General features: G+C 42.3%; 1 protein-coding gene across 5 annotated transcripts in view; it reads left to right on the plus strand.

The window, feature by feature from the left end:
- Positions 1-27,177, plus strand: part of TTC12 (tetratricopeptide repeat domain 12) — a 43,568-nt gene that overhangs the window by 3,798 nt on the left and 12,593 nt on the right. For 4 of the 5 annotated variants that reach the window (XM_075073482.1, XM_075073481.1, XM_032773561.2 and 1 more), the window contains exons 2-17: positions 1,455-1,550; positions 3,431-3,582; positions 4,808-4,838; positions 5,375-5,452; positions 6,332-6,453; positions 8,740-8,799; positions 13,099-13,170; positions 14,280-14,340; positions 15,419-15,607; positions 17,049-17,118; positions 18,414-18,502; positions 20,437-20,605; positions 23,454-23,546; positions 24,066-24,129; positions 26,091-26,225; positions 26,383-26,487. In XM_075073482.1, the coding sequence (XP_074929583.1) occupies positions 1,487-1,550; positions 3,431-3,582; positions 4,808-4,838; positions 5,375-5,452; positions 6,332-6,453; positions 8,740-8,799; positions 13,099-13,170; positions 14,280-14,340; positions 15,419-15,607; positions 17,049-17,118; positions 18,414-18,502; positions 20,437-20,605; positions 23,454-23,546; positions 24,066-24,129; positions 26,091-26,225; positions 26,383-26,487 (1,554 nt within the window). In that variant the 5' untranslated portion in view covers positions 1,455-1,486. Of the gene's footprint in view, positions 1-1,454; positions 1,551-3,430; positions 3,583-4,807; positions 4,839-4,951; positions 5,160-5,374; positions 5,453-6,331; positions 6,454-8,739; positions 8,800-13,098; positions 13,171-14,279; positions 14,341-15,418; positions 15,608-17,048; positions 17,119-18,413; positions 18,503-20,436; positions 20,606-23,453; positions 23,547-24,065; positions 24,130-26,090; positions 26,226-26,382; positions 26,488-27,177 lie in introns of those variants that run through there. The other variant, XM_075073483.1, reaches the window with a different exon arrangement.

The following is a 27,177-nucleotide window of genomic DNA, read 5'->3' on the forward strand; positions in this document are numbered from 1 at the left end:
CCAGCCCCCATCGCTCCCCACTGTCCCCACCTCTCCCTGGTCCTTAGCCCCGCCATCGCCCCCTGCCCACACCGTCCCCCTCCGCACAGCCCCCACGGCTCCCCGCTGCCTCCATCTCCCTGCTCCCCAGCCCCCCATTGCTCCCTACCCACTATCTTCCCCCCCTCTGCGCAGCCCCCTATCTCTCTCTGCTCCCTAGCCACCCATGTCTCCCCATCTCTCCTCGGTCTTCAGCCCCTTCCCATTGATCCCCATCTCTCCCTGTGCCCCAGGCCCTCTACCCTGCAGCCCCACTTTTCCTCCCAGCCCCTGATCATTCCCCCCTCTGTACAGCCCCACATTGTTCCCCCCTTTCTCCATTCCCCAGCCCCTCTCCCTGCAACCCCTGCCCCACCTCTCCGTGCTACCCGCTGCCTCTCCATTGCCGCCTCCACAGTCCCTACCTTTGCCTGCTCTCCCTACAGCCGACACGCCATCCCTCCCAGGTCCCCATTCTCCAGCCCCAACCTCTCTCTGTTACCCATAGTACCCCCATTTCCCCCATCTCCTGCAGCCCCCACCCCACCTCGCAGGCCCCCCACCTCTATCTGCTTCCAAGCTCCCCACCCTGTGGCCCCAACCCTCCATTTCCCGCAGTGTCCTCATTGCCCCCACCTCCCCCTATGGCCCTCTGTTCCATCTCTCCCCACTCCTGCTCTCCACAGCCCACACTTCTCCCTGGTCCCCACTCTGCAGCCCCCCCAGTCCTCACTGCCTCCCACAGCTTTGCTCCCCCACCCCACAGCACCCCAACTGCTTTCCAACTTTTCCTAGCCTCACCTCTCCTTGATCCCACCTCCCAGTTCCCCAACTTCTCCCTGCCATTAACCTCCCCCCCTCCTGCTGCCCCCTGTCCCTACAGTGCCCAATCTCTTCCTGCCCATGATGTCCAGCCCCACCCCGCAGGTGCTCTAATGGGCCACTATGTGTGACTTCCTTGCAGGCAAAGGTGCTAGCGGATGGAGCCTTCTGGTCTGCCTGGGTAGCATCATCAGGGCCAGCTTTCCCTGCCAGCCCACTTTGGCCCTTGTTGGGTGTGGAGTAGGGAGTGTGAAAGGAGACCTCTGTCTCCATAACCCTCAGGCATGATGCTGTTTGCAAAGGACCTGTGAAGCCGGGGTCCTGAGCACTTTTGAAAATGTGATCAACTAAGTGCTGATAGTGGTGGTGATTTTGTGACACAAACCCGTGTCCCGGGGGCCTGAGGTTGACATTATGTAATACTCTGAGTAACTGTATGATGGTGCTCACTGTAGTTCTAGGCTGGAAACAAACTGTCAAAGCCCAAGTGAATGGTAAAGGGAAAATGAACCAATGTTGTGAGCCATCCAGCTTTCCCAGATGTGGCAACAAACCTGTTATCTTATTTTTAGACTTCGTAAGCTTCTTTTTTCTCTAGTTATTCGTTCCTTTAGGTTCCAATCCACCCCCTTAGTCATTCTGAACCATGATGACTGATGAGCTGGAGGAGAGAGATTTGCAGAAATTCCTGAGAGATGTGGATGAAATTGGTAAGTGTAGTATAAACATGGTGGGCCAGATTTACACTTGGTCGGAGTACGTGTTGCTCAGGCGAAGTCAGTGTGTTAAGGACAGCATTGGCTTCTGATTTTAGTGCCCACCTTGCAGATATACTGACCTCCCCTAACTCCAGCTGATCTTGATAAGAACTGTGGGTGCTTAGCACCTCTGAAAACCAGACCCAAATTGTCTTTAGTTGGGCACCAAGTAACAGAAACAGTCAAAATCAGGTATTGCTTTAGAAAATGTTGGCCGTGATCTTTCCTTATGTATAACAATGTTTATAAGAGATACTTTCATAGAGTGAAGCCCCAATCCTGAAGGCAGGGGGCGCTCCATGCGTTCAGGGGTGTTCCCTCAGGCTATCACTTCCAGGAATGGGGGTCTTAGTAGTTGGGCTAGCAAACAAAGAAGTGACATTTAAAAAATCAGACTTTTTGAAAAGTGATGGTAATAGATGGCATTTCTATATCCCCTTTCATCTGAGGATCTCAGAGTGCTTTGCATTCATTAACTTATGAAGTCTTATAACATTTCCATGAAGTAGTCAAGGGACACACCACTGAATTATAACCATCTCTGGGAGAATTGCCACAGTTTTTATTTTTTTAGCAGAGCATAGGAATGTTGTGCAGCAGTTTAGGACAGGAAGTGAAACAGAAGAATAACATAGCCACTTGAAAGTGCCACAGAAATTTAGGTCTAAAAGGGAATTACCTGAGAGACCTGCATATTCGTCTTTATCGCTAAGACTGGAAAACTTCACTGATTTCCAAATGACAGGAGTGTGCACTCAGGTTTGGGAGGCTTCTTTTGTGTTCTCTCCTGTTGCTGTTTCTGAAGTTAGATTCCCAGAGGCAAAAGACAAATAAGTATCTTTGGTGCTGGAGGTATAACAAATGATGAAAAATAAATCAAAATGTACCTAAATCTGGGATTTTGTATTTTAAACAGCAAAATCTCTGTATTTTTGAAACTGCTTTATTTTTATCAGTGAAATTTGATCCTCACTGAAATGCTGGTTATTGCATCACATTGTTGCCTTAATCTTTGTTCTGTGATAAATACCCAAATAGAAAACTGAGATCATTTGAGGTGGACAAATAAAGAGAATTAGAGAGCAAAAAGAAGAAAAAACAAAAGAAGAGAAGATCATACAGTTTTGATCACTATGTTTAGTTTTTGAAATCTTTGAGTGCTTGGAGATGTGAATCTTGCCAGATACTGGCAATGGCTCCAAATGCCTCCGGTTATTATTTTATTTTTAGAGTCATGTAAATCATTGGTAGAAGTCAGAGATGGGGAAAAAACTTGTTAGATTGAGTCCATCCCCCTGCCAACATTTGGAGCTATAGCCTATGGAGGAAGTCTCATGTATTAACTGAAGCTACCCTGAATCATAGCCAAAAGGCCAAGAACAGATCTTTTTTTTTTTAATTTATAAATGTTTTCCTTGTCATCTGTATGTTACATCAAGTCTTTTAGTGCACACCTACACTTTGAGCTGGGGGTGTGATTCCCACGTTGAGAAGACATACTCTCACTGGCTCTCATGGAGTTAGCACACTGCAAATAGAATGTAGCCATGGAAGCACAAGCTGTGGAATAGGCCAGTCACCCTGAGTATGTGTATAGGGTCTTGGATGGGCATAAACTGGCTAGACGCCCTGAGTACCACAGCCTGTGTGGCTATGTTTAGTGTGCTAGCTTGATGAGAACTAGTGCATTGTCTCCTCAAGCTGGGAATCGCACCCCACTCAATGGCACATTCAGCTCCTTCTGGCTTCAAAGGCGTGTGTAACCAAAGGGAGAACTTAACTCCTGGTCTCTCTAAGTTAATTTTATTTTATATTTGTTTCGTTTGTTTTAGCCAATTTGGTTCAAGGCTTGAACTCCACAGACCCAGCTGTCCAGGAAAAAGCTATCTCTGATACAGAGAAAAGACTTCATATCCAAGAGGTCAGAGATGATGGAGAATGCAAGACCAAGTTGAACAGAACAGTTATTAACTCACAAGATGCGGTAAGACTTATGATCTCTTTTCGAGTATCAGATGTAGGTGATTAGTGTCTTTCAAATGATGCAAGTGTAGCTATCCTGCCACTTATGCAAACTCATAAGTATTGTTAAAAATACAAGTTGAATGTAGCTTAAACCTGTGTTTCATTTTCCTCACTGGAAAGCATATGAGAGAATACCCCACATCATGTTTTACAGCCTGTACCTGTTCTTCAGGAGATGAAAAGGAGATCACTGGGTGCTAATAGCAAAGAAGAAGCAGGTGCTGAGATGCTGCAACATGTGGCTACTGTTTGCTGCTTCCTAGGGGCCTGATCCAAAGCCAGTCAAAGTCTTGAGAGACTTCAGTTCAGACATTAGGAGCTAGATTTTCAGGTACCTGAATATGCAGATAGGCACCTAGTGGGATTTTCAGAAGTATCTAAGCAGGTTAGACACCTAACAGCTGTTGAAATCAATAGAATTTGGGCATGGATCCTGCTTAGGCACTTCAGAGAATCCCACTAAGCATCTATTTGCATCTTTAGGCACCTACAGATCTTTGAAAAGCTGGCCCTAGGTGTTGTGCAGCTGCACCTCGTCTTAGTAAAATAAATGCTTACATTATGAAACGTACCCCAGCAATTAGAATAATCAGATTGCAGTGGTGAATTTTCCCATGTGAAGAGTCTAACTGAGATTCTTAGCCAAATTGTTTTCGCAAGAGGACACCTGAGGATTGAATTGTTTTCTTCTGCTTTGTGACTTTAAATGCTTCTGATGGAGTTAGTTTTGACAAGTTTAAAAAATGATTCTCTTGTTACTAGACTCATGTTGTCAAGTATTAGAGGGGTAGCTGTGCTAGTCTGGATCTGTAAAAAGCGACAGAGAGTCCTGTGGCACCTTACACACTAACAGACGTACTAGAACTTATGCTCCAATACGTATGCTCCAATACGTATGCTCCAAGACTGACAAAGTGGGTATTCACCCACAAAAGCTTTGCTCCAATATGTCTGTTAGTCTACAAGGTGCCACAGGACTCTTTGTTGCTTTTTACAGACTCATGTTATACATCTGTGTTTTAAGCTGCTTTGAAAAATAAATGTGATCTATTTTTTGCAACCCATATTTTTTCATGAAAATTGCAGCTAGTTTAGAAATAACTATACTTAAATTTATTTTCATTCCAGTTCAAACCTAACCTTTTTGTCTATATGTTTGTGTGTCACTCATCCAATTTTTTCAGGCCACACGGGATATGGAGACAGTGAGACGAGGTAGGACAGGGTTCTCCTCTCCAATAATTATCCCCTGTTCAGTTTGTCTCAGCAAAGCTAGAGTAAGGATTCAGATTGCTTTCCCTGATTCATATGCCTGATGCAGGGCCTGAACCAACTCCAGCTAAAGTCAATGTGACTCTTTCAGCTGACTCTGAGAGTTGTCTCAGAAAGTTCTAATTGCTTACAAGTCCTGTGTGCCTGGCTGGATTGTGCATAGTAAAGATTCTTTTTCAGCATATTCTCTACCTTGCATCTAAGAACCTCATTATATTGAATCAAAAAGAAGATCTCTTAGAGAAGAGCTACTTAAAGAGGCGGGTATGCAAATCTAGGGCAGCATTATGGCCTTTGTGCGTAATAGCTTATCACTCATGTTCCGAGTTGTATCAATTTAATGAAATACCTCCTTAAGATTTTCTTTGTGGAGAAAACATGTCTCAGAAATGACTTTTCTCTCATCTGCAATTTGATTTTAATGAGGAAATTTTTTCTTTCATTAACTGAAACGCTACCCTAACGCTGATGGCTCTCAGACAGCTTCATGTCAGCATTGGAGAAAGATGCAAAAGAACGAGCCAAAAGAAGGAAGAAAAATGAACGTTTGGCGAATGGTAATTGCTGAAGTTTTACATTTTTGATGTCCACTAAGCACTCCTTAAAAAGATCAGAGCTGAATTAAGCTGGTAAGCTAGCCTGTTAGCCACACTTTTATAGGAACCTGAGAACATAAGAATGGCCATACTGGGTCAGACCAAAAGTCCATCTAGCCCAGAATTCTGTCTTTCAACAGTGGCCAGTGCTAGGTGCCCCAGAGGGAAGGAACAGAACAGATAATCATCAAGTGATCCATCCCCTGTCGCCCATTCCTATCTTCTGGCAAATAGAGGCTAGGGACACCATCCCTGTCCATTCTGGCTAATAGCCATTGATGGGACCTATCCTTCACTAACTTTTCTAGTTCTTTTTTGAATCCTGGTGGAGTCTTAGCCTTCACAACATCCTCTGGCAAGGAGTTCCACAGGTTGACTGTGAGTTGTGTATGCACATTGATGAGACTGGGGACAAGGAATCTGGCATGTGCTGTTCCATTGTACCAATGATCGTATGTATAGCCTTGATTAGAAGAGAACATGGGCTATGCACAGTAGGTGCTGAGGTCTTCTGGAACCCATTCCTCTTGATGGCTCTCCTCTTTACAGTAAAGAGACTTAAGGTTGGGAGTGAGAGATGTGTTTGGGAAGATGCAAGTTTTAGGCTATAAAGAGAAAATACAAATGGCCTGAGTTTGTCTTTTAGAACATGAAAGGGGCGCGTAAATGAAAATACACAGAGAAAAGTCTGTTGCATGCTATGCCCGACGAACACAGTTCCGACAGAGGCAATACAGTGAGAATCTCAGGGCAAGTTGCTGCAGGAGAACACGGCTTCTGTCCACTGAGTTTACGACTGGAAATACTGACATTTCCAATGCATGACTCTTGTTGCTGCAGCCCTGAAAGAGAAGGGAAATGATGCATTCAGTAAAGGAGACTATGCCACAGCTATCCAGCTATACACCGAAGGGCTGGAGAAACAGAAGGATATGCAGGTGCTGTACACGAACAGAGCACAGGTCAGTGTGTGAAAAAATCTGCTATAGGTGTATTGTTTAGGTACACAACAGCCTACGCTACCTGCAGATGGCACATAAGAATCATTGCTCTGTTGTCTAAGCCAATTTCAGGAGTTCAGGTATGATGCAGATTGCCTGGAAAAGGGAGGAAAAGCAGCACATAAGGTAGTTTGTCCCGGGCCATTGTCCACAGCAGTGCTTTAGGTCTCATTTTTGCTAACAGGAGTTGATGGGATCTACTTACTGCCATGCTAGCACAGTGAATATTAATATGATTGAAAGCTACCAGCAAAATAATTCAGACTAAGCTCTGTATTGAAACTTTCCCTTTAGTTTCTTGGACTGGTCAAGAATTCCGCTTCACTGGAGAGGCTTTGATGCAAATCATGCTGCCTTTTATGGCCCTGAACTAATTCCTCCATCAGGTGAAGCGTTTTATGCTCTCTCTATGCAAGTGTCTAACAGAAAGTAATGAGCCATCATCATACACCCTTTAATGTAATATCCATCCTCATATAATGTGCCAATCAGAGAGCTGCTATTGAGTGCCCAATAGCTGGTACTAAAAGAAAACAGGAAACAAAAATAATCAGTCTTGCACCTTTTGTAGCTTAGTGCAAGGAGAGTCTATATTCCCATCCTTGCCTCTCTTTTTTCATAATCTCTAATGGGGGCTAATTCTTTGACATGCCCGTATGAAGGGAAGAATCCGTCCTCCTGACATATTCTAAGTATGCTGTAGAGAGCTAAATGTTACCACAGGTGATGAGCTCTTTACCTACCTTATATGCCAAGGTGGGCTGGCAGAGTTCTCCTCTGCTCCATTTGCCAAATATTATATCTTTAATAATACATTAATAGATTTTAAGGCCAGAAGGTGGACCTTAGGATGATCATTATTTATCTGTATTATCATAGCCCTTAGGAGCCTCTGTCATGAACTAGGACCCTCATGTGCTGGTGCTCTAAAAACCCAGAACAGTGTCTTTCCCTAAGACCTTATCATCTAGTCTAACCTGCTTCATAACACAGGCCATAGAATTTCACACCCCTTAGATAGGTTGGTCACACAGGAAGTCTCTATTGAGAACAGAACTCAAGTCTCATCCCTCCTAGTCCAGTGCTTTAAACCCAGTGGCATCCTTCTTCCCCAAATGCAAATCCTGCCTGTACTTCAGTACTTTCAATCAGTGTTATGTTTGACTGTTGAAATCATTCCCAAAAGCTTTGCAATCCATTCCATTGTGTGTACCTATAAGACCCCTCCCTACCATGCATCAGCAACAGGATCTGCACCCTACGTTTTTGGCATTGTTGCACAGATCTCTCCCACTCTAGCTAAAGGACTGACTAGTATAAGCTGATGCTGTGTTGAGAAAACTGCTAATAATGTGAGAAGCAGTAGGTTCTGTGACCTTTCACTCAATGGCATGCAACCTATGGAGTGGGCATTTTGCTTGCAGTGGGTATCAGTGGTTGGGTCCTTGCCACAAGATTATGATACTAATATTGATGTAAATGTGTTTCTGTTCAGCAGATTATCTCATTTCCCTTGAGATTATAAAAAGGCACAGTTGCACTTCAGAAAATCATTGGACAGCCATTATTTTAATTCCCAGCCTGTGCCTCTGGCTTCCAGGAAGGAAAACCAAACCTGACAGTCACAACCCAGACTTGAGCTCCTCACTTGATCATGTGGGAAAAGTTCAGCCGTCTTGTTACATTTGTTTTATTCCTGTTGTGACTGCAGCCTCTGTCCTGCAGGGCGGGTCAGAATGAAGCCTCATCGTGGAAGGATTGTTTGTCCCACAAACTCCATTGCTCTGCCCTTCCTTCCCACCCTCCCTGTGCAGTGACAGCACAGTGCACAGGTCACCCCACACCCTGACATGAAAGGAAAGTTCATTGGGGGATATATGTTTTTTCAAGCTGCCTTTATTCTGAAAGATGAGTCACATTTTTAATTGTGAACTGAGGACTTTTCCCTGCCCTAAGTTTAGTGCAGACCCATGTGAGTTTTGTGCTCGGTTTGTTTTTAACTCACTTGAAAATCCACTGCACACTGATGCACAGACATGGTAAAACACCAGAAGGGTTAAGGAGCAGTTAATTATGTATCAGTCGATATGTTGGCACTTCCTGTGGGTTAAAGCATATCACTTTAATTAAACTAATATCTGCACAGTGCTTTGAACTTGGAAAAACATTACAGAGATAAACAGTATTCTAATTCTTCTTTGGACTGATAAGTCTGCTGATCTGTATCCCGTCTTGGCTTTCTTTCAGGCTCACATGAAGTTGCAGGAGTACAAGAAAGTAATCAATGATTGTGAATGGGCTTTAAAGGTAACTGCTTTGCAGTTTCTTCAATCAGTTGGTAGGACACAGAGTATAACTAGCCAGTATTAAACATGGCAACTGAGATGTGTGTCGCTGGCCGCCCAATTTCATTTATAAGTGGCATTTCAACAATATTAACACCGTTTACGTCTTTATTTATCTAGTTTAGAGATTGTGATTCAATCTCATGTCCCAGCATGCACTATGCTATTGATGCCAGAGGCCTATTTATACATACTCAGTTAGTAATGCAACCCTGCAGTGTGTGTTTGACCTCACAACTTGTCTTCACAGAAGCAATTCTCATTGCAGAGGAGTATTTCAAAAGATTGTATGGTTCTAATGGAGGTTTGCTGGAAATGTGTCAACATGGGTGAAATTCATCACCGTGCAAAGGATCACTGAAGGCCCTGGGCATGACTTAAACTCTGCATGCTGGGGTCCTTGGTGATCAGTTCAAGTTCTGCTGAAGAGAAGGGGGCTCATGCATAGTGGTAGCCTGGTGTTACTTCCCAGGTGGAGACAAAATGCAACGTTACGCAATTTTCAGCGTTCTTTTAAAAACTGAAATGAGCAGCTAATGCTGAGTCTGATGTTTCTCTGGGGTATCCAGGACTATAAGGCACCTTACTATTACCTGCCCTTAGTGTGAGGAAACCTTGTCTGCGCTTGCCATTGGTCAGCTCCCCAACTCCACCAGCCACAGGCAACACAACCACTGTGCTGCTCAGGCCCGACTGTTTCTCTATAGGTTAGTAATGGGCACAGTCCAACACTCAAGCCCTCCAAGCGTCTCCCTGGAGGATCCAACCCCGGATCTACTGGACACTCACAGTATTCATATATCTGCTGCTTCCAAAGAAACTGTACACCCCAGCTTACCGGTTCCACCTCAGGCATCTGCTCGGCATAACACAGATGTGCATATAGTGAAGTCAAGTATAAGTTGACTTAAAGCACAGAGATTCACCTGATAGCAAGTAGAAGTATTGGAAACAAATGGTTACATATAAAATTAAGTCGTAACACGCATACTAGAACAGGCTATTGTCCTTACCCCAGGAAGTTCCCTCTTCAGAAGCTTATCTTAGTTGTAAATTCTCAGGCGTGGACCTGGCCCAGGCAGTACACATAGCCTGCTCCATGGGTGTCCATTGTTGTATATGCTGCTTTAGTTAACCCTGAGGCTCATCTTGAGTCAGGTGATGAGCTTTATTTAAACAGTTTAAACAGGGTTTAGCTGATCGCCATATTTGGGGTTGGGAAGGAATTTTCCTCCAGAGCAGATTGGCAGAGGCTCTGGAGGTTTTTCGCCTTCCCCTGCAGCGTGGGGCATGGGTCACTTGCTGGTGGATTCTCTGCTTGAGGTCTTCAAACCACAATTTGAGGACTTCAATAACTCGGACATAGGTTAGGGGTTTTTATAGAAGTGGATGGGTAGGGTTCTGTGGCCTGCTTTGTGCAGGAGGTCAGACTAGATGATCATATTGGTCCCTTCTGACCTATGAGTCTATGAGTTTTGGAACCTAATATTCTACATATCACTGTACAGGAAATAGTTTAAAACATCTTCCAATAATTATGATGATTGGAGAGCTACTAGCTCATGGTAGAGACCTCAGGTACCACCCTTTGGTGAACTATTATGCCAATATCCAACCCAGGGGATCCCTGTAAAACCCTGTGCACTCCCTGTGCCTTTTGCCAGCTGGCACCGAGAAGTCCCTTGGTCATACTGAGCTAACTTTCCTGATACAAAGGACATTAACATTTTCAACAGTGTCTAGATGGAATCCTTTTTCAGCTCTTTATTTAAATATTGTATTCAAATATTTAAGTTTTATATAACTAATGATAAAGCCCCTTGCAAACATTCTCTGGGAATGTTCTGCTGATCTGTTTAAAAATGTAAAGGCAATAGCCTTGTTAAACTTGCAGTGAATCCTCTCACTAGAAAGTGTTCATGTGACATTTGGAAAGGTGGAGAAATATACTAAAAGCCGAAAAGAAAGGTCTGAATCCAAACTCAGTGGCTTTAAAACATTAGTACCCATTAAATGTGATGTAACACTGACACATCATTAATAGGATTAGCAATGTAATATCGGGAAATTAATATTCTTCTGACACTCAGTTGAACTGGAAAAGATCAGCCAGTTGGTTAACATTGGGAGTGTGATGTTCCTGAACTGTGAAACCAAGAAATCATCAAAACTAGTGACAATAAAGGACTCATTTCATTCTTGGCAGGGCTGCTCAAGAAAGATGTGAAACTTCAGCTGCTATTAAGGTTGGGTGTATGTTAAGCAGTGTAATTGCATGTTACACTGTGATAAAAAGCCCATGGCACTGAGTCTCATAGCCTGGGCCATCTGACTCTGGCTTGGGCTGTGGGGCTATAAAATTGCAGTGTTGGTTTTCAGGCCAGGGCTGGAGCTCAGGGTCTGACTTCTTACCCCTCTAGCAGGGTCCTCAGAGCCCAGGCTCCAGTCCAATCTCAAACACTGACGCTGCAATTTTATAGCCCTGTGAGCCTGAGTCAACTGACCCAGGCTCTGAGACTTGGTGCCACAAGTTTTTTATTGTGGTGTAGCTGTACCCTGTGAGGCTTTTAATTGCACAGAGAAACTCCGGCAAGGGTGACACAAAAATAAAGAAGGTACTGGTAATAATTCCTCAAGAAAAATTCAGGACAAAGAATTGGCTAAACGTACATGAGTGGCAGTCAGCAGTGACTGTCTTTGCTAATTGTCCTCGTAAATAGTTGTAAGAGCAGCACTTTCAAGTTCTTGTACGTTTGGGTTCACCTTGCCACTTATTACCAATTTACTTTCTCATTTGGTAAATTAATGGTTTTGATTTCTGTCATTCTATGTGCAACTCCAGCCAACAGTTCCCTTACGTCCAGTGGGAGTGTTTGAACTGCGGCCAGTTTGCTTGGGGACGAGCAGAAAGACTTATGTATTGAAGTCTTCTGCTACCTTTTTTCTCCATTACTCCTAATATTATAACAGCTGTTAATTTAAGAGTTCTGCTGTATGAAGATCTGATGTAGTGCAGAAATTTACAACCCTTGCAAGAAAGCTGATGAGAATCAGCAGGCGTAGGGAATGGCTATGTTTGGCATAATTTAATCTGGACAGCCGAACAGTATTTTACATGTCCATGACACAGACTGATAGGAGCCTCCTTAGAAATTAATGAGCTCTAAATGATCTTTGTGAATTAACTCAAAAACTCCAATAAGTATACCAGCCACACAATTCCAAATAAGTCTAAATCTCACATTTCAAAAATCCCATACCTGTGGAGGTGACCAGCCTAGGAAGAGAAGACATGATAGCAGAAGGCCACTACAGACGTTTTGCAGATGATCAATCCAGATACTTGGGATATTCAGAAATCTGATTTGCTAAGGAAACAGTATAGAAAGTTCTCTTGATATGTAAAAGCAGCAGAGAGTCCTGTGGCACCTTATAGACTAACAGACCTATTGGAGCATGAGCTTTCGTGGGTGAATACCCACTTCGTTGGATGCATGTAGTGGAAATTTCCAGGGGCAGGTATATAGAAATTTCCTCTACATGCATCCGAAGAAGTGGGTATTCACCCACGAAAGCTCATGCTCCAATACGTCTTTTAGTCTATAAGGTGCCACAGGACTCTTTGCTGCTTTTACAGGTTCAGACTAACATGGCTACCCCTCTGATACTTCTCTTGATATGGAAACGTAGGTCCCGATCCTCATCTAAGAATACGTTATGATACTGAAGTCAATGAAACTATTCTAGTTAACACCCACAGTGGATGTTAGGTTTTTTAAATTTTTAATATATACAAAGTATGAGTCCATGCTCTTATTTCTGATCAAGCCACTAGTCTGTATGTATGATTAATGTCATATTGTTGATTTCCTCCCAGTTGTGGTCTAAGGCTATCAAATGGTGAGACTGGGTCTATGTTTTGCAGATTATAGGGTGCTGTGGGAGAAGGGTGACCCTTTTCCCAAATATGAATGTTGTCCCTGCCTGAAAAGTTGAATACGTCCTTAGTAGTATTCTGTGTGAATGGAAGTGGAAAGTGTACTGAGAAATTTCCATGTGATAGCAATTGATTTTGTTACAGAGCGCGGTCTAAGTGTTATTCAATTAACTGAAAGTCAGCCAGCTTCATTCAAGTGCAGCACACTCCACGGTTATAGTTAGTTTTTTGGGCAGTTGCTGTAACTTTATTATCCAGGAGGTTAGATGACAGTGTGTAATGATTCAACATTCTAAACTATTTGATTAATTCCTTTTAATGCAGTGCAACGAAAAATGTATTAAAGCCTATTTCCACATGGGAAAAGCTCATCTGGCCTTGAAGGACTATAATGAGGTAAGCTATACAGTTCTTGTGGGGGTTGAGCCACATTCTCTTTTTAAATATTCCAGTGTAAATCTGGAGTAACTCCATTGGTTTAGCAACTTAAATAAGGTTTTTGCCCATATAGAAATTAGCAGAATATAAGTCTGCACAATGTTTGGTGTTATAAGGCAGTGGAAGAGAGAGAGATGGTTTTATACACTTGACTTATGATAGCATGTTATAGTAATGTCTTGTCATACATCGGCTGCTTGGGGAACAAAATGTCTGCAGGTTCTTATGAGGGCTGCATTAGGTCTAAAAGAAAATATTCCCTCTCATGTTACTATAGTGGGCTTTATCCATTACTTAGGCTCACACAAAGGTTAGAGGATAATTGCACATGGTAATTACAGAATCACAGAACTCTAGGGCTGACGTGGGAAGTGGTGTAGTTCATCCCCCCCATTCTGAGGCAGGACCAAGTATACTTAGACCATCCCTAACGTTTGTCTGACCTGTTCTTAAAAACCTCCAATGACAAGGTTTCACAACCCCCCTTTGGTAACCTATTCCAGTACTTAATGATACTTAGAGATGTTTTATTTCTAATAACTAAACTAAATCTGTCTTGAAGCAGGTAGTCAGTTACTTCTTGAACTACCTTCAGTGGACATAGAGAACAATTGATTTTTGTTCTCTTTATAGCAGTCCTTAACACATTTTTGAAGCCTTTTTATCTGGTTCAGGTGAAGCGCCCAAAACTGAACACACTATTCTAGCTGAGGCTTCACCAGTGCAGAGTGTTAATTGTGCCACCTGTCATGCCTTAAATACAACATTCCTGTTAATACACCCTTGAATATTAACCTTTTCCACAGTTGCATCACGTTGTTGGCTCATAATCAATTTTTGTTCCACTAGAATCCCAAGATCCTTTTAGCAGTACTACCACCTAGCCAGTTATTCCCTATTTTGCAGTTGTACATTTGATTTTTTCCCCTTCCATCTGATGTCCATGGGAGTTAGTCCATTGATTTCAAAGGGTCTTAGATCAGACCCAGTCAAGTTAGATATCTTTTACATAATCTTTTCCTTTTTGTTTTCAACTAACAATATAGTCTTGGGTTTCTTTTATCAAGTCCAGGAAGTCCTATCAGAAGATCTTAGAAATTGATCCCCAAAAGGAAAGTCTATTTAAAGGTAAGAAGTCTAATGTCAGGGTTCCTCTGGTATCTTTATCCTGTCACCAAAACTGAACTTAAATTAAAAACCAGTCTTATGCATTCTAAACCTCTCTATGGACTCTTTCCATCCAGTTTCTGTATCCAATTGTTTCTTCTTCCAGTTAACGTCTCTTCTCTAACCTTTCCCTTTGGCTGGCCACAGCTAAGAGTCATTCTACTTTTATTAGGCTATAGGCATAATGTAAAATGTTGCCCCAAATCACTGAGTCAGTTCTTCCCTCTTTGCTTCGCAACCTTTCTGTACAATTGACATGGTTGATAAATTATATAGTCAATTGCTTGACGATTCCTTGGTTCATTATGAAACGTACTCAAGAGACCAAATAGCCAATATCAGTCAGATTTATTGCTAATAGCCAGTAATAATAAAGCACAGGAAAAAAGATTCAATACAATACCAATTTCCAGGCAGCTGTCTTGTGCTGTGTTGTTAAATTCACTTTCTGCAGAAGGTGTGCTTCCCAAGTTATGCATTTTAGCTGGGAGTATTTATAGGATGATTTTACAAGTTACCAAAACTCTTTACGTGTCACTAAACTCCAACCTATTCATTTTTTGCCAGTTTCTGAATTTGTTGTTCTGTACCTCCCTTATCTTTGTTTTGGATACTGCATTCCAGGGACTGGCCTGTGAAGGTACCTCCCCAGCTTGTTGCGGGGCAGAACATTTTGCCTTTGACAAGCTTCTTATTTTCTCATGCCAAAGCTGACTTCAACTTTGAAAAGTATTACTGGATTCTTAGCATAAGTGAACAGGAATATAGAAAAACAGGCCAATTTAAGATATGTACCTGCTAGAAATATATACAACATAACATTATACTTATATTATGTGCTTAGTGCATATTAATATATGTGGTGTCAATAATACATATTGATAATATAATTCTGTATATTTTGCCCAGCGTATATTGGTCAACCTTAGGATATCAAATGGTGTTCCATTTCTTTCCTCACTGTCCTTAATGTGTATCAAGAATTTGTGGCCTCTTTACTGAATTACATTTTTAGTTTCTCTTCCTTTTGGTGTTGAAGACTGCATGAATGAAGTAGACTTACAGGAAAGAAAAGCAAAAGAGGAAGAGAAAGCTCTGGAGGAATTTCAGTCTGGAAAGTATACTGCTGTATCTGTGAAAGAGCTGCTCCAGAAGCTCAGTAGACCTGACCAGAATATCCTTTATTATGCAGGCGGGATTAGAGTTTTGACTGAATCAATAAAAGATTGTAAGTATTTTATGCAAATTTGTCTGTCTAATGTGCTAACTTGGGCCATGAGCCAAATAGATGGAAGTCTTTTAATGAGAGTTGCATCAGGCCTATAAAAACTCTACCCCTGTTTAAAAAAATATGCGTTATGGGCTTGATATTTCAAAAGTTTGGGGCCAGTAAATGCATGCATGAAACAGTCACATATTTTTGGGCCTAAAATCTGAGCACAATTATGTGCAAATCAGGCATGCTGTGCCAGAATAACATGAAGCACTTACTTGGTCGATATTGAAAGGCAGCTCTGTTTCCCTTAGAGGAGATGAGTGCAGATCTCCCATTAACAGTCTTGAGAGTTATGTGCCACATCAAAGGAGAAGACACCGCATAGTGTGGGAAATGAGGATAGATGTTCAGTAACAAACTTCTCCCATGAATGTATGGTAAACTGTAACCACATGAATCCATTCAGTATCCAGTACTCTAGCTTTCTTCTGAAACTGGCTACTGTTGTTGAGTTCGTTGGGATAGTGAATTAATCCTTGTTAACATAATGTAAATGATCAGATAAATCACCAACATTTTGCCTTTTGAAGAGAACATTGGAATTGAAAGGCTTTTAATTGGGCTGCAAATGTAATGCTAGACCCAAAGCCACGCAGACTTTGGACAAATTCATATCAGATGTGAAAATCACAGTTTAGACTCAGCTCTACTGAAATCCTGACAAGTTCTGAGTTCAGGTGTTTCCACTGCATGTGTTGATAATGTTGCTAAAATCTACAGCAAAGAATATAGGTGCTTGAGCCTCACCAGTTGTTGCAGAACTCCGGTCTTAGAAGACAAGTAAAGAGGGAGGTGATTTTTATGATTTAATTTTAAAGCATACTATAAATTTTAGGCCGATTCCCAATGGAGCTACCCAGCTGGCACCAAATGAGGATCTAGCCCTTTATATGTACAGTGCATTACATTCTTCTAGCTGTGTAGCCTCCAGTATGTGAGGTGTCCTCTCTCTCAGACCTGTATTTTTCTTCCTGGACTCAGTGAGCTGGTTGGGCTCTTCCTACTTTAGCACCTCCAGTTCCATGTGGACTCTAGTGTTGATTTGGATCCTTTAACAGCAGTTTGTTTAAAAATGTTTACAGTTGATTTGCAAAGCCTGACTGGTGTGTAAATCTTCCTGACTCCTTGCAAAGCTCTTTAAATGAAGTTAGTCACTCTGTACAATTATAGACATGAATCAGAGTATATATACTTCACTGCTGTTTCTGCTCCAAATACTGTTTAGAGGATTTTCCCCTTTTATGATGTAAATATGTATATTTTTTTCCCCAAAGCTGTTGATTGTGACCTTGTCACTTAACACTGTTTCTAGAGAACAGGAGTGTACCTTCGTGATAATATGTCAGCCAGATGGATTGCAGGGCTGATGTGGTTATCTCTGAATTTGTTTCAGGCACTGAACAAATTTTATTTAGAACAAACAATGGATTCAGTATCATCAGCGACAATAAGGTCATAAGACGGTAAGGGATCTCTTAAGGAGAACAGTGGGGTATTATAACATGAGGAAATGAAAAGATATTTAAAGAAACACAATCGCTTCTCGTGAAATTCAGATGAAATGATCAAAAGATAATGTGACAGCATTTTAATGTCTGACTGTATTGACTTCTATTTGACCTTTAGACAAATAATGCTCTTTTGGATGTAACGGGCAAAACACCTGCTGTGCTTCAGTCTTTAGTCACCTGGGTACATCTGCAGAGTTAGTCCTTTTCATTCCTCTGCGTAGCTGCGAAGATGAGTAGGTTTGTAAAATTTGACATAAAAGAATCTCAGATGCAGAAACTCAGTTACTTAATGCACTGAGGGCAAGATCCTTAGCTGGGGTAAATAGATGCAGCTGTGCTGATGCCAAAAGAGCGATGTTAACTTACACCAGCTGGGGATGTGCTCTAATGTAAGCTGTAAAACTGTTTCGGGGCATCGGTTTCGGCCGTATAATTGAGGGGAAGGATCATCCTCCAAGATTTATACTTTCTACTGCTTATATCAGTTGTATGTTCTTGGCTGCCTGTTGTGTTGTACGGTACTAGTCAAGCAAAGGAGCTAGTGACCTTATTTAACTTTAAGCCCCTGTGTTATTCAGTGTGCCTCATGTATGAGAGGATATATGCTCTACATGAGATCAAAGCCATTTGCTTAGTGCTGAAATCTGTTTCTTGAAATTCTTTTGGGAAAAAGCTGACAGACTCATTGGTGATATATTTGGAAAGAGTTCGGTTAGGTATTGGCTGCAAAATGTTATGCAGAAGACATGATGACCAGAAATTTTAGCTGGTTTGAGATGGGTCTAGCACAGAGAGATTTGAGGTGGTCCCAAGAAGCTGAAATGAATGGGAGTGGTGCCTTAGGATTCCAAATAAGGCTGCATCCTGGTGATCACTTCAGAGTCTATCAGTATCCGCCACTGGTGGTTGCTTGAATATGAAGCAGTCTGTCCCTGTACTCACACGAATATGTGGCTTCTTGGTGAGCCAGCTCTCACTGATCCGTAGAGTGCAGGGATGAGCTCAGCGGGGATCCATGAAGCAGGCAGCTATACAGGCAGTATAGCAAAGCCAGTGGCAAAGGAGTCTGACTGGGAAATGGAACCGGCATTCCTAAATGTGTTGATTAAAATAGCCAGTTTTGGAGCTTGGGAACATAAAGAAAAAATCCTGGGGCAGATCCTCAGGTAGAGAAGCCCAAGGGGTTTCTCTAACTCCACATTTTTGTGTTTCCTTTGCTGTTTTGTAGATCTATATTTTCATTTCAGGGGCCTCTCTGTAGCAAAGGAAAACACTGCTGAAGCGGAATTGTCAATTTCTCTTCTCATCCTCTGGCAGGTAGTCTGTGCTGGGAATGGTAAGGCTGTGTAATCAGCATTAATCATTGTTAATGTACTGCTAATATGGAACTGACTGCATCTGAAATTATTATTTTCAATTAACATCACTCCCCAGAGCACTTGGGTCTAGACCTTGCAGCACACCACAGATTTACAGGTCAGGTGCAACTGCTGCAGGCACAGAGCTAGCAGTAAGTACAATTGTGGCTCTGGGTCCCCTAGGCAATGAAATTATTATCCATTTTAATGGATGGCTTAAAGCTTTTGCAGAGCCTGAAGTGAGCTCCTGTTCTGGGGACGTCATCTGGTCTGGGGTCATGTCTTCCACGATTAGTACCTATATGTCAGGAGCTAATTCTTCAGTGTTTGCAGGCATCTCTAGTTCTCGTTAGCTGATGTCGGGAGTGGTGCGTAGCAAGGAGGGCTTGCAACCAGCCCCTTCTAGTGCACCTCAATAAACAAAGCCAGTGCAGAACAGCAAGTAGAAGTTATTTGCTGTTTATCTTCTTGAGTATTGTGATCTCTGGAGTAAATGTGAGCCTTAGTGATCTTTTCCAGTGTGTTTTTGATCCATTCCGGCCTAACTTTTAAAACAGAGAACCGGCAGCCTAGCTGGTGTAAATCAACATAGCTCTATTGATTTTGTGTAGGTACTTAAATTAAAATTACAAGGAGTCTAGTGGCACCTTAAAGACTAACAGATTCATTTGGGCATAAGCTTTTGTGGATAAAAAACCTCACTTGAGATGCATGGAGTGAAAATTACAGATACAGGCATTATATACTGACACATGAAGAGAAGGGAGTTACCAGTGTTGACAGTGTTCTCTGCTTGCAAGGTAACTCCCTTCTCTTCATGTGTCAGTATATAATGCCTGCATCTGTAATTTTCACTCCATGCATCTGAAGTGAGGTTTTTTATCCACGAAAGTTTATGCCCAAATAAATCTCTTAGTCTTTAAGGTGCCATTGGACTCCTTGTTTTTTGTGTGGATACAGACTAACATGGCTACGCCCGATACTAAAGTTAAAATTGTGGCTCATTGCGTCTGAGTGCGGATGATTTTGGCTTGCATTCTGCCCATTCTCCTAATTTTGTAGCTTTCGTTCCATTTTATTATATGGTATGAAGGACCCGTTGAGAGAGACAAACAGATGGTTTGGCACTTACATATCTGTTCTTGTAAAATGGGAAACCAGAGGGCGTATGATAGTGCAAACAACAGTTTGTTCTGTGCAGGTACCAAGAGTGGTAGCAAAATATTGGTGGTGAGATTCCATGTACAATTTCCCTGTGGAATAGTATTAAACTCATGGGAAGAGCCATATTTTTTTGTTTATGCTCTTTTTGAAAGCTGAGGTCCTTTTTCTTAAACCAGTTACAGCAATGCAGGTGCCACTGTGGCACGATAAAGCACACCTTGTTAGGACCCAGAGAATCCATATTCACTGGCACAGCGTACTGGGTGTGTAACAGGACCCTCAGTCCTGTAATTCTAGAGGGGTTGTAGGTAGGCAGAAAGGGAATAGCAAGGTAAGGGATGGTATACCAAATGGCACAAAAGGAAAATATTGAACATTTTGAAACCTTGGGGCCAAAATGTGCATTGATTTACACCCTATGTGACCCAGCTAATGTCCGAGTGGTTGAACTGGTGCAAATGACAGCAGATTTTGAATATTGCCAGAATATGCTAAGAGACCAGCTGCTCTGTCCATTTTGGAGAGTCTGAGTAATGGATAGAGGGCAGTACTCTAGCCTCATCTTTCCCTGAAATTATATCATATGAAATGAACACTCCTCTATGCCAGTCACGTAGAGTAAGGGCCCTTAAGTGGATGAAATAAAGATAATAAAATACATTTGAATGATTTTCTACAGGTTCTGATTTAATTGCTGTAGAGGGATTTCATGACACATGATGTATGACACAGACCTTTTCTTTTTCAGAGGAGAATCAGCGATTGTTGTTAACTCACCCTGATGTGAATGTGCAGCTTCCCATGATGCTCTCATCTGACGTACCTGAGATCCAGACACAGAGTTTGGCATTGCTGTCTCTGTACTCTCAGACCGAGAATGGAAGAAGGCTGCTGGTCAGGCACCAGAACCTAACCAAGTACTGTATTCTGCTAGAATCCATAAACAGTTATACTTGCAGTCCGCAGCTGAAAGATAACATACAACAAGGAACTCACACTTACCCTTGTCACTCAGGAGGTTGAAATTTATGGCCCAAATCAACTAGATTAGAATTTTTGGATTCCTGGACAGTATTTCCAACACCATTATCTCCAGGTCATCCAAACCCATAGTGGGAGCACTTCAGTATCCACATCTAATCTAAGGGAAAATGAAGTCCATCCCAGAGATCGGCAACCTTCAGCACGTGGCCCATCAGGGTAATCCACTGGCAGGCCATGAGACATTTTGTTTATGTTAACCATCTGCAGGCAGGGCCCCCCACAGCTCCCAGTGGCTGCAGTTCACCGTTCTCGGCCAGTGGGAGCTGGGTGAAGTGGCACGGGATGCAGGGATGTTCTGACTGCTGCTTCCCACAGCTCCCATTGGCTGGGAACGGCGAACCGCGGCCACTGGGAGCTGCAGGGGGCTGTGCCTGTGGATGGTCAACATAAACAAAATGTCTCGTGGCCCGCCAGTGTATTACCCTGATGGGCTGCATGTCAAAGGTTGCCAACCCCTGGTCAAGGCAAAAAAGTGTCCAGAAGCTAAATTCTCCTCTTGAGTGGACCTTCTGTGGCTCCCTCCATTGGCAGAGCGAATGGGTGAGTGAGTCTCTCCACTCTTCCGACCTGGCAGACTGTGTGGTGTCTTTTCAAGTCAACAGGTATAATTAAAGTGGCACCACTGATGACCCATCTCTGCCCCACGACTCTACCACTGCTCGAAATCTGGCTCTGCTACTGGCTCCTATGGTCATATTTAATACTAACTGGGAAGAGTGCCAAATAGGCAGTGAAGGCTGCAGTGATGGAGAGAATTTTGGTCCGAAAATAGGGAATGTCTTCTGTAGCTCTGGCTTGTGACATTAACAGCACAGAACATCTCATGAATTTGAACCTAGCCCAGGTGAATGGTGGCTAAAAGTCAGTTCCCTCTGATGACTATTTCATGACCTCTGCCAAATGAATATCTTCCCACTTCCTGCGTTCTTGTTCATATGACAGCAATCACCAACACAAGTGGCAATAATTGGCACAACTGATGTCTGCCTCAACATTTGAGGCCAGAGACTGACTGTGCCAGGGATGCTTAACTCCACTGTTCTCTAAAGGTGTCCCCAGATCAGGGGTGAGGCACAGTAACAGGGAGGCTTGGACTCCAGCTGTCTACCCATCTTAGGTACTTATGTGGTCTCCATCGCCACCTCACAATCTTTAATGATTTATACTCGCTGTATCGCTGTGAGGCAATTGCCCCGTTACAGGTAAAGAACTGAGGCACAGAGAGACCAAGTGACTTACCTGAGGTCACCCAGGAAGTTTGTGGCTGAGCAGGGGCTTTAAACCCAGGTTTCTTGAGTCCTAGTGCCCACTGGCTAATGACCTAACCATAGAGGGCTTCAGGCACCTTTCACCAATACTTCACAACTAACACCAAAAAGATTCTTGAATTCCTCCAAGTCATACCTGATTTCTTTTCACCAGAGCTATCCCTGGACAGTTTCTTAAGTGACAGGCTGAGCAAAAGCACTAAAACAAAGAGAGCAGCAGTGGTCAGAGGAGTACCGTGCAACATGCTTCAACTTAGGATAGTTAGGAGTGTGCGGAAAGACATCCTAACTTTCTGCAGCACATGGCAGATTGCACCTTCAAGCATGTTTTCACAGCTGAATAGAAAAGGGCTTATTACTGGAAAAGTTTAGATAACCTCAGGGCACCTGTCAAGTAACTTTACTTAGTAACATTTCCTTAGGCGATAGTCAAATATGTGAACTCTGTCTCTTCATCAAGAGCTTATTAAGTTATCTTTGAATGTGTTGAGTTTCAAGCTGAGTCTCTCATCATCCAATAACTGAAATTTATGATTATTCAGAGGATTGCAATGACTCACTGAATGGAGAAAGAAACCACAGTCAATTATCTCTGTTACTGTACCATTATCTACTGCTACAATTAAGCAGAGTAAATTTTAATGGGCTGGTTTAAATGAAATAGTTGGAAATAATTGATGAACAGAAAAGATTAAACAGATGTACGTACTTTAGTAAAGTATGTACAACATTAATCCAGAGACATTTTTAATCAAAAGGAAGGTTAAAGAGATAAGCCATGTCTGAAGGAAAGTTTGGATTCTTTTATTATTAATAATGTCAGTTAATGTTGCCATGGTCTAAAATATCATGACAGCTCCTTGTGTCTACTTCTGAAGAAAGAGTCTGGGCATGATTGTCAGAAAAGAGTTAGGTGTGCAAAATGCACGTGTGCAGCTGATTTTCATAGGTGTTCTGTAGCCACAACTGCAGCTGAGAGCTGCAGGTGCATGGGTCACGGCTCACTTGTAGGTTTAAACCAGTGTAAATGGTGGATTCTCTATCACTTTAAGTCTTCAAATCATGATTTGAGGACTTCCGTAACTCAGCGAGAGTTAGGGGTCTGTTACAGGACTGGATGGGTGAAGTTCTGTGGCCTGCAATGTGGAGGAGGTCAGACTAGATGATCATGATGGTCCTTCTGACTTTAAAGTCTATGAATCTAAATGACTAAGCTTTAATCTCTCTCAAAGTCAGAGAATTTAGGCTCCTAAATTGGTTAAGTGCTTTTGAAAACTTTACACCAGATTCTCAGCTGTGTAAATCAGCTTGGCTTCCTGATTAAAACCAACTGAGGATTTGGCCCTAAATCCCACTAGAAGTCTATGGGACTTGGGCTCCTAAATCAGTTAGGTACTCTTGCAAATGTTACCCTGGTGCATATCTGACATGAGCATTATTAATTTTCTTACAGGTGGCTGCAGATGCTGATTGCATTCGTCAGTGTTATGGATGACAGGGCTAGCTGTGCCATGAACCTGCTATCTAACCTAATCAAGGAGGAAAAGTAACTAGTACTTCTTAAACTATTCACTTTTTTAGAATTGTGAGGTCATTTGATTAGTCCCAGAATACACAACGTTAAGTCAGAAAAAAACAACTTGCGGAGCTGCATACAGAGTACACTTTTCATGCGTCTGATAGGCCCAAGAACCATTTCATGCTTGTACTATTAAATAAGAGGTCTTGGCAAAAATGGAAGGATTTTTTCATCTTGCACTTTTTACAAGAGAGTAACCTGAGGTTTTTCACTCTCACCAGTGTCACTCCATGGGATTTGCACACGTGTATTTGAGGGCAGACTTAACTCTTACATAGTAAGGCAGTTTAAATGCAAAATTAAAACAGGATATTGGGAAAACCAAGGATGTTTGTTTTTGTGTAAAATTGCATTTATATTGTTATTTTGAATCCTCTCCAGTTGAGATAGGATTTGAGCCAGCCTTTTGGTTGCTACAAGGTGCATTTTTCTGCGTTCGTTTTGTCTAGATCCACAACCGGCTGATGAATATTGTTTTGCCAACAGGTTCAAAATGCAGTGTCGTATCAAACTTTCTACAAGTGTTTTGCCTCTATTTGCACAGTTATTGGTAAGAAAGAGCCTAGTTTTTCCATATTTTTCATGAAAAGTGCTGTCTGCATAATTTCTGCTCTATCAGTTCCTTTTAGCTTCGGGGCTGATTGTTCACAGCTGGAATTTGCATGATTCATTAGTCCTAGAAATGTAAGAATTGCCATGCTGAATCATCTCTGGATCTTTCCAGTCCAGTAGCTGCAAGAAATCCCACAACTGCTTACTGCACGACAACCTGCCCCTAGGGAAAGTTTCCTCCCCAGTATTTAGAAGTTGGTTTATGCTCTAAAGCAAGAAAGCAACTTTACAAAACTCCTGAGATGAAATTGTGGCTCTAATGAAGCTAGTAGCAAAACTTCCATTGACCTCAAGATTTCACCCTGTGTGAAGGTTCTTTTTCCCAGTCCTTTTTGTGACTTGGATACATTTGTCACTAACTAGACCACTCTGTCCCAGATTCAAATGTCTCATTGACTGATTTTATTCTACGTGTTTCCAGTTTAGGGAGATATGAATCTGAAGACAACTTTAGGTCACAGATTAAATGGGTTTGGTGGTTTGATTTTTTTTCTTTAGCCATAGTTTATTCACATTTCAAATCCATAGTCCTTTAATAGGCCTCTGTTGGAATAGCAGGAGGTGCTTCAGGTTAGGCATGGGTTGCTGTCATAAACAGATAGTTAAGGGTTAATGTCTCTTTTACCTGTAAGGGGTTAACAAACAGTGAACCTGAAACACCTGACCAGTGAACCAATCAGAAGACCAGATACTTTAAAATCTTGCTGGAGGGAAGCCTTTGTTTGTGGTTTTTGGGTTTCGCTTTGTTCTCTCTGGGTTCTGAGAGGGACCAGACATGTAAGCAGATTCCTCCAATCTTTCTGAAAAAATCTCTTCTGTTCTAATTTTAGTAAGTACCAGGAGAAAGGCGATTTTAGTCTTTTAATTGTTTTCTTTATTTGCAAATGTGTATTTTGCTGGAAGGAGTTTATTTGTATGTATGCTGGGGGGAGGATTCTCTCTAGTGTCTATAAGCTGAAAGACCCTGTAACATTACCATCTTGATTACAGAAGTAACTTTTTCTTTTTTAAGACCTGATTAATTTCTTTCCTTGTTAAGGCTCAAGGGAATTGAGTCTGTACTCACCAAGGAATTGGTGGGAGAAAGGGAGAGAGAGAGGAGAGGGGAAAAGAGGAGGGGAGAAGGTGCATTTCTCTCTGTTTTAAGATTCAAGAAGTTTGAATCACAGTGATCTTCCAGGGTAACCCAGGGAGGGAAAGCCTGGAAAAAGCAACGGTGGGGGAAAGGGTTTACTTTCCTTGTGTTAAAATCCAGGGGATCTGGGTCTTGGGGTCCCTTTGGAAGGTTTTGGGGGGATCAGAGTGTACCAGGCACTCCAAGTCCTGGTTGGTGGCAGCACTACAAAATCTAAGCTGGTAACTAAGCTTAGAGGAATTCATGCTGGTACCCCATCTTTTGAACTCTAAGGTTCAGAGTGGGGGTAATACCATGACAGTTGTACTAGACAAAAATGGATATAATTAGAAGGAAAAACTCCTCTCTCTACTGTTTGCATTGAGTGACAAGAAAATGGGATTCACCTGTTTCTCTTTTCCCTTTGAAAATGTGTTAAAATTGTTAACTGTCACTACCCCTGGGTCTGTCATGCTGTTTGGGCACAACCTGATGGGGCAAGGAGCTGTATCATTTTGAGGTCAGGAGGCAGAGACACAATTGTTAGTTCCCTTTTGGTGTAAATTTTCAAAACAATATGCAGGGATTTAGTTCTGTGGCTTCAATCAAGGTAATTTGCTAAGTATGGTGCACCTCTGTGATTTATATGAGAGGAGTAATTACAGAGTTTCTGTTTCCACAGCTAAATCAGCAGGAATAACAATGACAAAGGAGTATTCTGCATTTTATTATTGTTTCATCACTGTTGTCCTGAATATTCTTTCTCTCTACTCTTGTTTTTAAAGAAAACTGTCAAACAGGTGAACCAGCCAGCCCTCACCCAGTGCATTGGCATCATGGGGGATCTGTGTGCTGATGGAGTCATCCGACTACAGATGGCTGAAAACCAGGAATGCTGGCAGGCCTGTTTAAAGCTTGTGGTAATTAACTTAATGAATACTACTAGTTCAACAGTGTTTCCTCCAGAGATCTCAGAGCGTCTGACAATCATTGATGTGAGGTGTGCTGAGGACATATGTGTTTTTGAACTTGTTTGTTTTGAATCGGATGCTGAATAGTCTGTTCTTCTCTTTGTAGGATGAGTGTTGCTCCACTGGCAACTCAGCAGGATACCAGGAATGTTTATTCACAGTGCTGGGCCTGATGATGAACTTATCCCTGGAATCAAATTTGGTCATTCAGGTATGGCATGCAAGGTTTATTGATGTTCTGAAGAAGCTTCCTGATTGCTTTTACTGCTTACCTGGAGCCTTAGAGCTTCAGAAACATTTGCAACCCCTTTCTCTCTCATTACTGTATATAGACCTTATCCAATGCCCACTGAAGTTAATGGGGGTCTTTGCAATCTCAGAGCATTTAAATAGACTAGGAGGCTGGAAGGAGGAGAACTACTGTGGACAACCTACTGGTGGATATTGAGAACCTCTCAGTCTGCATTTGGAAGGAAAGTTTAATTGCACTGTTATGGATCAGGAATATCTGTTTCAAATGGCTGTTGCACTGCAGGCATGGAAGTGAACTTCGGGGCTCAAGAGTTAGCACTCGGGCAGTTATAGATTCATAGATTCATAGACTCTAGGACTGGAAGGTACCTCGAGAGGTCATCGAGTCCAGTCCCCTGCCCTCATGGTGGGACCAAATTACTGTCTAGACCATCCCTGATAGACATTTATCTAACCTACTCTTAAATATCTCCAGAGATGGAGATTCCACAACCTCCTTAGGCAATTTATTCCAGTGTCCAATCACCCTGACAGTTAGGAACTTTTTCCTAATGTCCAACCTAAATCTCCCTTGCTGCAGTTTAAGCCCATTGCTTCTTGTTCTATCATTAGAGGCTAAGGTGAACAAGTTTTCTCCCTCCTCCTGATG

The sequence above is a fragment of the Chelonoidis abingdonii genome, chromosome 18 (assembly GCF_003597395.2).
Source record: "Chelonoidis abingdonii isolate Lonesome George chromosome 18, CheloAbing_2.0, whole genome shotgun sequence".
NCBI lineage: Eukaryota > Metazoa > Chordata > Testudines > Testudinidae > Chelonoidis > Chelonoidis abingdonii.